General features: G+C 44.2%; 1 protein-coding gene across 1 annotated transcript in view; it reads left to right on the top strand.

Moving 5' to 3' along the window:
• Positions 1-4,952, top strand: part of CUL3 (cullin 3) — a 113,026-nt gene extending 108,074 nt beyond the window's left edge. Inside the window, exons 15-16 of the mRNA XM_088472067.1 lie at positions 651-796; positions 4,213-4,952. Of these exons, the coding sequence (XP_088328193.1) occupies positions 651-796; positions 4,213-4,344 (278 nt within the window). The 3' untranslated portion in view covers positions 4,345-4,952. The remainder of the gene's footprint in view (positions 1-650; positions 797-4,212) is intronic.
• The last annotated feature ends 7,266 nt before the right edge of the window (positions 4,953-12,218 follow it).

Raw genomic sequence — 12,218 nt, forward strand, 5'->3', positions numbered from 1 at the left:
ACCTCTACTAGAGGCTATCCTGCTCCAGACTTAGATATGCCCAGCTACATTGTTCTCCATAGCGCAGCGAATCGCGCTATGTGAGACGGACTCCCGCGATCGGAAGCGCATTTGCGTCTCCATAGGATATAATGGGGGGCGCACTCCCGCAATCGGGGACACGCCTTCGCATCTCCATAGGATTGAATGGAGACACACTCTCCTGCGATCAGGGATGCGCCATAGCGTGGCGCATAGCGTAATTCGCGGGCACGTTTGTGCCGCGATCAGCCACAATTAACATGGGCACATCTATACTATTTTGTAAAGATTCCTTAATTTGACAAATTTTGGTGTCTGGTATTTACATTTGCTGTGTAGTTGAACACGAACTTCTAAAAAAAAATGTCAGAATAAACTGACCTACATTTAAGAACAGGTGATATGTTTGCTGGCATGTGTCTGTAGCTTTAAGTAAAACCGCAAAAGAAAAAAGTTAACACATCCTATATTCTTTAAAAGTGACTTATTTTGTATAGTTTGTACCTATACAATGAAATGCATATGCAGTTTTATCAATAGTCTATTTTGACACAAACTTCAAAGACTCATGTCTGAAGAACTGACCCTGTGCAAACATCAGACTGATGTACATTTGTTGTGTTTTCCAGTGGCTGCCAAACAAGGTGAATCTGACCCTGAAAGAAAAGAGACCCGGCAGAAAGTTGACGATGACAGAAAGCACGAGATAGAAGCTGCTATAGTTCGGATTATGAAATCTAGAAAGAAAATGCAGCACAATGTATTAGTAGCAGAGGTAATGTGGAAACGCTTGGAAAATGACTATAGATATATACTGTAGCAAGCATTTAAAGAGTACACTTTTTTACGTAGCATGATTATGGCCATTTGTGTTCACATTTTCTCAATAACTTCTATTCAAACAAATTTTTAAATTGTTTCCAATTAGTATCATTTAGATTTTACACAGCATTTTTGAAATTTACAGCACAGTATCCACTGAATAGTTGCACTTTTCCATTAGCCCTCCATAGCTGAGTTTATTCAGTGAACAAGGTTTGTTGCTCACACACACTGCTGTTTTTTGTTTTTTTTAATTGAGTATTCTTTATTCATTTTAATATTCATACTAACAACAAAGTAATAATAAAAACAGTACAATAATAATGAAAAAAAACCTACATTGTTACATTACAAAGGTGCATCATCCCTGGACATAGCTAAAGTCCGATATCTGTCAATTATAGAGAAGTGAATAATAAACCAATACATGGTCAGAATCACAAACAATCAAAAAACAATCGCAAATATAATAATGTAACATAAAATAAATACCAGTAAATTACACACACAAGAAATTACATAGCTCTAGCATTGAATGCAGTGAACAATCCAAAGGGAGAGAGGTCTCAGACATTACACAAAAAATAAAAGCAAAGAGATTGCAAGCAGTTTGAAATGTGGGAACATAGCCTAGTATAGATATAAAATGAAAAATATCAATGTGGGGTAGTAATGACACATACAGAGGGGATTACCTCAATCAAAGTGATGGGGAGAAGTGTTCTTAGTAGCTACCTGGACCAAATACAGTCAAATTTAGATTCAGTTTTGGAAGTAGTATATTAATGCCTTTCATGCTGTACTGTGACATTGATATCCAGGCCTGAAAGTCAGGACCCGTGTGTATCCACACCCTAGCCAGGCAAATATTGGCTAAGGTGCGCATATTGCATACTATATTTATCAATGAGGTAGAGCAGCAGAAGCATGCACTTACATAAGTCCTTCACGCCTTTAGAACAGTCTTCTTTTCGCCTTCTGTAATTTTATTTCAAAACACTGAAGCTCTAATCCTTTAAATGTGACCGTTTTATGTACAGAGGCCCTGATTCTGAGCCGGACACTCTGAAAGAGCGCTCGCTCTGATTCTGGGTGTTTTTTTTTTTTTTTTTGTGCGTAGCTGTTGGTGACCACCCACAGCTATTGCGAGCGGCCAGGATGATGGTCGCGATGGTCAAGACCATCGCGACCATCAGGCTTGCGACGAGACCCTTGTGGTAGGGTCTCGTGGCCGCAAGCCCCAAAGAGCTTCTCACTCTAATAGAGCCGGAAGCTCTCCCACTGACATCACTGGTGATGTCAGTGGGGCCGCCCACAAACGGCAGGCGTTCGTTTGGGACCACCTCCGTTTGTGAAGCCACCCCCCGGCCACGCCTACCAAATGGGGCGAGCTGTCAATCACCATCAACAGCTCGCCCCCTTTGGTGCGAGACCCGGAGTGACGGAGCACCCGGAGCTAGCCGGGTCTCGTGCATGCGCACGACGGGGCCGGCTCCGTTGTGCGCATGCCCAGTGGGCAAACATCGACCCAGTTGCGAGCGCTCAGCACTTGCGACCGAGTCTAGTCTCAGGCACGGAACTCAGGGCCTGATTCAAAGTAAAAGTGCGCACCAGTCATCCCTAACACAAACTCAACAATCATAACACTGATTGGTTTGGGCGGATACCATAAAACTGAGTATTTTAAAATGAACTATGTGAAAGCACAACTGGCCTTTGCCCAAAAAATGTGACCCTGTTGCGATTTTCTGTTCAGTAAAGCTTAACATATAGAGCGCTTTGGCAATAAAGATGTCTTCATACACCTAGCCTCAATACGCCATACGGAGTGAGGTGCCCAGCAGTGTAGGGTAGCGACTTTCTTTGCATTTTTGTCTTATTTGCAGCAGAGACGTAGCAGAACATCACTCAAACTGCACTAGAGATGCCGGGCTGTGGTTTTAGGACAGGAATTTAGTTTTAAAAAACAGATGAAGCTCAACGGAACCTCTGCATTGTAGCACTTGGTACACAGATTCAGACTCCGTCACACACACAGATATACAAATTTTGCACATCACATTGATCAGTGTAATCTAGCAAAGTAGTTTTGTTGCTTCCAGTTGTTTTATTTATGCGAATTAGATGCAAATTTTGAGCAGAAAAGATGGTTTTCGCGACCACGTTGCACCGGACCTGGCGCCCTGAGAGGGGCTGTTTTGCACGACTGAAGCCATGATGTATGAGGACACATCTATATAACACCTTCTAAACTAGGGGTGGGCAATTAGAGACCACCCAGCTGTTGTAGAACTAGATATCCCAGCATGCCTTGCAACAGTTTTCCTATTTGGCCATGTTAAAACTGTTGCAAGGCATGCTTGGATTTGTAATTCAACAGCTGGAGGGCCGCTTATTGCCCACCCCAGAACACTTACAAGGAAGTATGGTGGTGGATGCATTAAGCTGCACATTATAATGAAGAATAGGTTTGTGCAAAATACAAGGACATACTGCCTGGGCTGCTAAATATGTGGAGCTTGGAAAAAGTTAATCTTTCAGCAGGACAATTATTCCAAACTAACACTGCAGTGGCTCAAGAACAAGAGGTGCATGTTCTACTATAGGGCCCCGTCAGAGCCCTGATCTCATTCTGTGTGAAGCTGTCGCGATTCTTAAATATGCGTCTAGCTTACCTGGAATAATAGACCATAATCGCTCCTAAATGCACACTTATGTCGAAAGACTTAGGGTTCCCAAATGAAGGATCAGGTATGATTTTGGCAAGTTTGCTGCTAAATTTAAAGCAGCAAATCGGTTGTAGGTTTCGCCTTATAGCCAAATTCCACTTTTAGCGGCAAAATCATTCACTCTGGTTCCTTCATCTTGGAACCTATAACTTGACTTCCTTAAAGTTGTTATTGTTGCAAATGGTGTGTCTACATAGCTGCGGGGGTCAGCAATTATGCAAATTGCGCATTTTGAGTTTAAGTGCTTTTAAATAAAAATCACGGCACTAGAGCTTTAAAAAGTATCTCAGGCATGCACTCCTGCCACCCATGCTATAGAAATGTATTGTCCTGCTATTCATGCATACTGTGTACATCACCATGGTCTCCCCAATCACTGCAGCTGACAGCACAAATGAAAAAAACAAAATATTGAAATGGTTTAGGAGAAGATTAGTTTTAAAGCAGCTTATCACAAAACTAAAATAATTTCGCTGTAAGGGTGTAGTGGTGTGATAAAGTAGAAGAGCTAGTTAATGTTCAAATATATCTGCACTAACAATGGGAAGTTGCGTAGTTTGTCAGCTTGTCTCCCCCCCCCCCCCCCCCCCCCCCATAAGATGCAAAATTTTAAAGTGCTGCTTTTTCTCCCTCTATTTAGGTAACACAGCAGCTGAAGGCTCGATTCCTTCCAAGTCCTGTTGTTATTAAAAAGCGCATTGAAGGACTTATTGAACGAGAATATTTAGCACGAACACCTGAGGATCGCAAAGTATACACCTATGTAGCATAGAAAATGCGTCCTGCAAACTGAATTACTCTTGGACTTCATACCCCTTCGCATGGACTGGGAAGTTCTTTTAAATCACCACACGGTTACGAGCGCCATCTATTAAATTACAGTACGTGTTCTAGAACATGCACAACGAGCCTACGAGAATTTTCGGCATCTGAATCCCTTGGGGGGGGCCTTTGTAGATATCATTTATACAGTTCCATTGTGGAATTGTTAACACAGATTTTTCTTTCTCTCGATATTGTATTGAAAGAGCAGGAAACACCAAAATAAAATGAATAAAAGCTAATTTAGAAAATACAAGACAACTTAATAAAGTTTTGGGGAATTTACTCCCTCCCCCCAACTGTTAGTGGTGGTGTAATCTGTTTATGTACATCTACTAAGCTTTAAATTTTTTTTTCATTAATTTTTCTTTTGAGGGTGTACAAATGCATATTTAAATGGAAATGTTAACTTCTGGATTGCAGTCCAGCTTATGGGAATAAAATACATTTTTGTAATTATTTAAACCACAAAACGTCATTGTAATAACCAGTTGGGCTGCTGTTTCTTTTAATCCTTGCACATAAAATTAAGTTAATTCTGAATGTCTTCAACGTGAAGATATAGTCTTGGTCTAGATGTGTATGTATATATCTATATATAATTTTTTATTATTATTGCACTCTTGACTATCAGTAATTATTGAAAACCATAACTGGTTGATTTTTGCTTCTCTTTTGCCACTACTATAAACTGGTGAAGGTTTCAGGATTTCCAATTCCCCACACAGCTGAAGCAATAGCCATGGCCGGATTCAATTAGCAGGCTAATTGGTTGGGCTATTCAATACAAGCCGCGGCAGGCTGCACTTAACACGGATTTCTGTTCAAACCTGATGGAACTTGAACAGCCCAGAGTTCTGGGTACTTATCCCGGAACCTATGAGTTAATGCTCATTAGCTGCAATTTTACCCTTTCGAGGAAACTGGGTTGTACTTGAATAGCCTCAGACTATCACCCTTTTCCTCATGCGGTAAATTGCCGCAGCTGATTGAATCTGGCCCTTAGTGCGTCATCAATTGGGCTACGTAACACTTATAAAAAAATTTCTCGAGGTCTGCAAACGTCTGATCCATGCAGAGAGCCACTTATTGCTATAAATAGAGACCCCGGTAGGGCGTGCTATGCATCAAATGTTTATAAAATCTGTATTTTCCGAACATACAGCCTTTTCTATGTGACTTACCACTTTCAACTGTTACATGTTGCTTCTTGTTTTCTCTTCTCATGGTATGTTTGGGGAAGGTATCTCTAGTCATGGTTCCTTAAATATACTCTTTGTCCCCTATATGCATGTCGATTGGTGAGTGCCATTGTTGATTTTTAAGTGGAAACACATTGTTCTATGCATTTTCTAGTTTACCTGTAGCCATGTACAAGACATTTACCGGCACCATGTTCTTACACAATGTGAATTATTGTACCCTTCCTAACATTTAATGGTCCATGTAACATAGCTCAAAGTCTAAGCGATCATTTACTGAATCTCAACAATAGTCTTAGCCACAGATGTTCCCAGATTACCAGTGTTTGCATTGGTTACATTATTTTTTATATATATTTTAGAAGATTACTTTATTCTACACATTTCTGGTAACAGGAGCTGGCAGTGTTGTGACGAGCAGGGTTTTTGCTCTTCCATGCTTACGTTGCAATTCAAATTCTTGGTGGGGGCTGTTTAAAAAATCTACAACAATCTTGATTTTGCCATTTCTATAATTTTGTCTAGCTTGGCAGCTGCAGTTGTAGACTAGCTATTTTTATTCAGCTGACACTTTACCCGAAAACTACGTATCCACTTAAGATTTTGCATTTGATGTGGATGTAAATGAATGTGAAAATAAAACTCCTTGCACAAAGCGAGATCATACATATTAGCATTTTCATGTGCATATAACTTTAGCTGCTGTGCATTATTTTGAATGCTTGCTCTGGTTCAGTGTGTCTAAACCATTGATTTTACTTTCATAACGTAACATTCATAAATATATAGCAAAAGCATAAATGCATTTCAGTTTATATATGTTCCATGTCAAACACCAGTGTGTACGTAGTCTAAAGGTTTTAATTCTGTTATGTATCTTTGTTACTTTTATGTGTGTCAATAAGAATGAGCCTTCAAACCAAATTAGATTGAATGGAACTTTGTGTAAGTGCACTTCATCATTGTGTTATCAGTAAATGACCGCTCCGGATTTTTATAGTTTATTATCAAATTAGGTGTTTTTCCCTCTGACATTCGTGACCAATTTATCTTGGATTGTGACTCCAATGAGGTCTACGGGAAGTCACAGTGATCGGCCGTAAGCAAATGGTGGGCAAGTAAACTAGTACATACCATTTTTTTGTACTTCTACAGAGTACAGATTGTCATTTTGTTTTTATATTAGTGACTGGATGTATCTTGTCTGTAACATTTTCTCCTTTTGCTAGTTCCTTTCCCTTTATTTTGTCACTTCAGGTGAATCAGATTTTTATATAGCCTTACAACGTAAAGAAAATAAAGACACTGAACTGTGAAGTGATTTAAAGTTTATTGTCCAGTATAAGGATGCTCAAGTTGTGTATTGAAAGTGGCTTTTGAAGAAATGGTTGATATATATATAAATATATATATTGTAATATGCAAACACACACACGGACTGGTTACCTGGAATGCAGTGAGGACAATGTATAAATTATTTTGGAAATGATGCTGTGGCTTCCGTGATTGGGAAAAATAGCCAAGGTGGAGCATTTACAATGGGTAGACAACCTGAGACAGTCCAGCTGTGCTAGAACTACAAATACCAGCATGCCCTGCCATCCTTTGAGCATGCTGTAACTGCAAAACAGTTACAGTGAATGCTGGGATGTGTAGTGCTAAAATAACTGGAGTGCCATAGGTAGCTTACACTTTATTTACATTCTAGCCATCTGGAATCTGTTGTGTATACACAATGATGCAGTTGTGCAGAAGGAAAGATTTGAGATATTTAATTTAGAGAGGCCAATCCCGGGCCGTTTTTTTTTTTTTAATCCTGGGATTCTGGATTGGAAAACTCTTAATCCCTGGGTTTCCGGGAAGTAGCTGCCCCAGACTCCTGCATACACTGACTGCATGCGGGAGGGCAAGGGGACAGTATCAAAGCAGGTCTACATGTTCCCAATATAACATTCAGCAAGCAATTGTATCACCCCCATTGTCCCCCACAAAAAGCATACATGTTGGTCCATAAAGAAACAAGTACACACATGTTGCCCCAAAGCAAATAAAAAAAAAACACAATTGTTTCATTGCCCCAGCCCCAAACTGTAGAATGACCCAGAGACCTCGACTTGCATGTAGTAGACTGGGAGGCAGAACTCCTCTTCTTCCATTGCTTGCCAGTCACTCACGTCTTTCATCAGTAGCATTGCTGTGCATGGAGTCTTGCTGTGCAAATGCAAACCAGTAGAGTGCAGTGCACTCTGTGTGGGCTGGGCTGACGGGCCGGCGTGTGGCTGCATGACCTATGACGTCATGCAGCTGCAACTTCACAAGCTGCCCAGGCCAGAAAGGAAGAAGCAATTCGGACTTTAGTGACTGTGCCGCTGCAGAGGATGCCACACCCAGTGTTGGCAATCCCAAAATCCTGGAATTGAAATCCCAGACCTTTTGGGGATAAATCTCTGGATCCCCCCGATCCAGGAATTTGCTTCCGTAATTTGAATGAGCTATGTGGATTGGCTTTTTTTACCACTTTTTGGTGCCCTGTGCCAGAGAGAGCTTTTAAATAGGGAGTTAAGAGAGTACACCATGGGGAAGGGCCAGGGAAGAGAGAGGGGTACTCCTGGGGCAGCCAGGAGATGCTGGGGATAAAAGAAGAGGAAGCTACAAGTGAGAATGATAATAAACCGGAAAATTGACAGGCCCAAACAGCGCCCCCCCTGCCCTGCGGTATGGCACTGGTAGCACTACCCTAGTTACGGCCCTGTCTGACCTATTGTGAATTCTTCAGTGAGCGGAGTAGAGACAGGAAAAGCTGACACCTCCTAAAAGGTGTATAGTGTGACTCCTGCCCTTGCTTGTCATGTTTCTGTATCTTCAGCTTTCTACTTCAGGGTCCATATGGTATCCACAGGATACCTTGGGGGTATAGGTGATGACGTCAGGCATCGGGCACCATAGAGTTAAGTTTTCAGCCTCCCAGGATGCACTAGGGACCCCCTCCTATACCCCGCCCCCGAGCCAAGGCATCTCAGTTTCGTTGGCTCGGAGTCGGAGCACCTGTTTAGAGGGGGGCTAAGGATAGCCCCTGTAGTTTTCTTTGCGGCAGCTGTGGCTGCACATCTGGAAGTACAGCATGGACAGTCACTACTGACGTCCATGCTGTCTTCCCTACACCCACGCCAGTACTGATCCGGGGATGCTGGTAAGCATCTGGGGTCACAGCTAGCGGTGACCCCAGATGTTTGGGACCATGGCCGGATTTAAGGAGTACAACAGGTAAGCAGCGGTGTCCCACGGTGGGTCCCCGCTGAAACATGGTCCAGAGTCCCCAGGCAGGGGGCTCCCTGGGGACTGGCTGCAGCGTGGAGCCAGGTAACAAACCTGCGCTTCCACTACCCCCCTGGGACAGTGGACCGCATGCCAGGGGAGCTTGCATGCCAGGGGTTAATTGCATGCCAGGGGAGCTCGCCTTCCCTGTACACAGCCGGTGCCTCCCCCGCTGCACACAGCCCTCTCTGCTCCTGCCGATTGGCCCTGTAGCAGCGCTCCTCCCCCAGGCCGGCCTCCTCGGTGGCCATCTTTATAGAAGCATGGTGATCGCTGCTGGACGCTGCTGAGCGGTGGCATCGTGGTCTGGGTCCCCCGGCATACCTCTCCGTTGGAACAGGTCTGTGTATGCAGCGCTGTGTCCTACCAGACTCTGGGTCTGCGTAGTTGAGGATCAGCGTTGATAGTGCAGAGATTAATTTCTTTGCATTGTATGTGACTGCTGCTAGTGTCTGCTGCCTGTATTTTCACTTTCTACTGTCAGCCTTTTCACTGTCCCTGCTCTTCTGCTAAAGCCCTTGCAGTGCAGTGATTGCAGGGCGGTTCTCCCACTATACTAACGAGTATCAGTGAGAGGGGTCACATACTTGCCATCATGTCTGAGAGTGATTTTCCTCTCCAGCTTCTGTGTACTACGTGCAAGGTACCTATAGCGGAGGGGGAGGGTAGCACGGAGGGGCTATGTCGGCAGTGTTTTTTATTGGCACGACCAATTACTGCCACGGCTCCGGTACAGGAACCGCCCTGGGCTTGTTTCGCTAAGGCGCTTACAACTCTAGTGGGCCAGTTCGCGCCGCAACCTGCGTTCTCTCAGATGGGATTGTCCCAGCAGTCAGTGGTGTTGTCACCCATGCAGGGGTTCCCGAGACAACTGATGGTACCCCACAGTCTCCCTATTTCCCCTCAGGTCTCTCAGGAGCCTGCGTGGGTTATTTCACTGACAAGTTCTGTACAGCATTTGTCGGATGTATTACAAGGGGAGTCTGTGTTGCGGCCTCACAAGCGGCCGGTGGCGTCTCTGTCCGCTCCTTATGAGGATGACGACGGGACGTCAGATGATGGGAGATTCTGGATCTTTCTGACCAAGAACCTCTCCGTACTAAAGAGTCTGACGCTAAGTCTAAGGTTTATATTCCTGGCCTTATTCGTGCAGTCCGCACAGCTTTAGTTATTGAGGATGATGATCCTCTGGTGTCAAAGTCCAAATATGCCTTTTTCAAGGATATTAAGGGTGACGCCACAGTGTTTCCTCTTTCGGGTCAGTTAGTAGACCATTTAGAGGAGGCGTGGAAACATCCTGGCAAATGGTATCAGCCTCAAAGGCGTTTAGCAGTGGCTTATCTGTTTGCGGACAATTACTGTCAGGGCCCGGAGCATCCTCATCGTCTGACGCCGGGAATCGGCAGCAGACACTTCTGCCACGTGGCCAGCTTACCTGGCCGGTTGATACAGCTTATGGGAGGTGGGTGCTCCCCCGACCCAGACCCTTGAAAGGTTTTCGCCCGTCTGGGTCGCTCCTCTTACCTGCCTCATGTATATGGGATGCTCATAGTTCACTATCGGTGCGCTGCTGTAGCTGTTGGTCTCAGGAGGTTTTGGGTCAGTCTCCCTGTATACCTCTCCAATTGGCCAGGTATATAGTGTCTGGGTTTCCAAAGCTGTTGAAGAATGGACTGGGGCAAGACTCTACCAGATGCTCTTCGAGAACAGATGATGTATATCTCCCACATACGGGAAGCGGCCTCCTATTTGGGAGGAGCTGCAGTAGATGTCGTAGTTTTAGCTTCTAAAGCTTCAGTAGTGGCGGGCAGGATCCTTTTGGTTATGATCCCAGAAAGCTGATACAGGATCAAAGAAGGCTCTGGAAACCTTACCTATATATGGAAATATACTTTTTGCTGCAGAGTTAGATAAGATAATAGCTACTCTGGCGGCTTCAAAGTCTGCCTAGATTTTATTGTACCAGTAGATGACAGACCTGCAGTTTTCTTTTCGGTCCTCAGAGACGAGCAAAGGAACAATCTTCTTCCAAGCTGTCTAGTTTTTGTGGGACATCCAGGCGACAAACTAAGAGGTCTGGGCCGGCCAGACATCCAGCTTCTAAGCTGGATGACAAACCCTTGGCCTTATGGGGTGGGCCTCCTCCTGGGGGGGATCCCAGGTTGGGAGGCTGACTTTAGTTTGTGTATTACTGGCATCAAACAACAGATCCCTTGGTCCGAGAAGTGGTCTCTCAGGGGGTATGCCCTCACTTTCTGGAGGATCCTCCCCAGAAGATTTTTTTTTTTGCACAGATCCTTCATCAGGTGTGGACAAGGCCTTGTCCCTTCAGGAAGCCATTCATTCCCTGCTGCAGGCAGGGGTAATGATCCCGGTTCTTGTGTTGCAACAAGGAAGGGGTTATTATTCCAATCTATTCCTGGTTCAGAAACCAAATGGGTCTTATCGCCCTATTATAAATCTAAAAACCCTCAACCGGTTTATCCATATACCCAAGTGCCGTATGGAAACTCCGGTCAATTATTTTGGCAATGGAGACTGGGGATTTTATGGTTTCCCTGGACATTCAGGATGCGTATCTGCATGTTCCTATTACGCCATCCCACCAACAATTTCTACGGTTTGCTGTCCTTCAACATTACCAATTTCAGGCACTGCCCTTTGGCCTATCAATGGACTCAGTGTCTTTAACAAGATAATGGCAGTCATGACTGCCTATCTCAGGCATCAGGGAGTCAGAATACTACCATATCTGGACGATCTTCTGATATTGGCACAAACTCCGGTTGTTTTACAATACCATCTTCAACTGACCATAGCCTGCCTACAAAAGCATAGCTGGATCATCAATTGGAAGAATTCCTCTTTCTCCAACACAGCAGATGGTACATCTGGGAGCACTTCTAGATTCTCGGGTACAAAGGGTGTTTCTACCAGAGGACAAGATTACAGCCCTATCATTGCGAGTATGCAATCAAATGGTATCCATTCTATCAGCGATGCAGGTCCTGGGATCAATGGTATCCACCTTCGACATGGTGGTGTATACTTTAGTTTCAGTCCAGGCCTCTGCAAAGATTGATTCTCTCCAGGTGGAACGGACAGTATTGGCTAATAAGGTCCCAGAGGATCCTTCTCACTCCAGAGGTTCGTTTCTCCCTCTTGTGGTGGCTGAAAAAGAATCATCTGGACAAACTGCACCCATTCTGGATTCCAAATTGGGTGCTTCTCACCACGGATGCCAGTCTTCGCTGATGGGGTATATGTATACAAAAAAATATAGTCGACAACTGCGCACAAAGGGGCT

Source organism: Taudactylus pleione, unplaced genomic scaffold (genome assembly GCF_031769625.1).
Source record: "Taudactylus pleione unplaced genomic scaffold, aTauple2 ptg000120l, whole genome shotgun sequence".
NCBI lineage: Eukaryota > Metazoa > Chordata > Amphibia > Anura > Myobatrachidae > Taudactylus > Taudactylus pleione.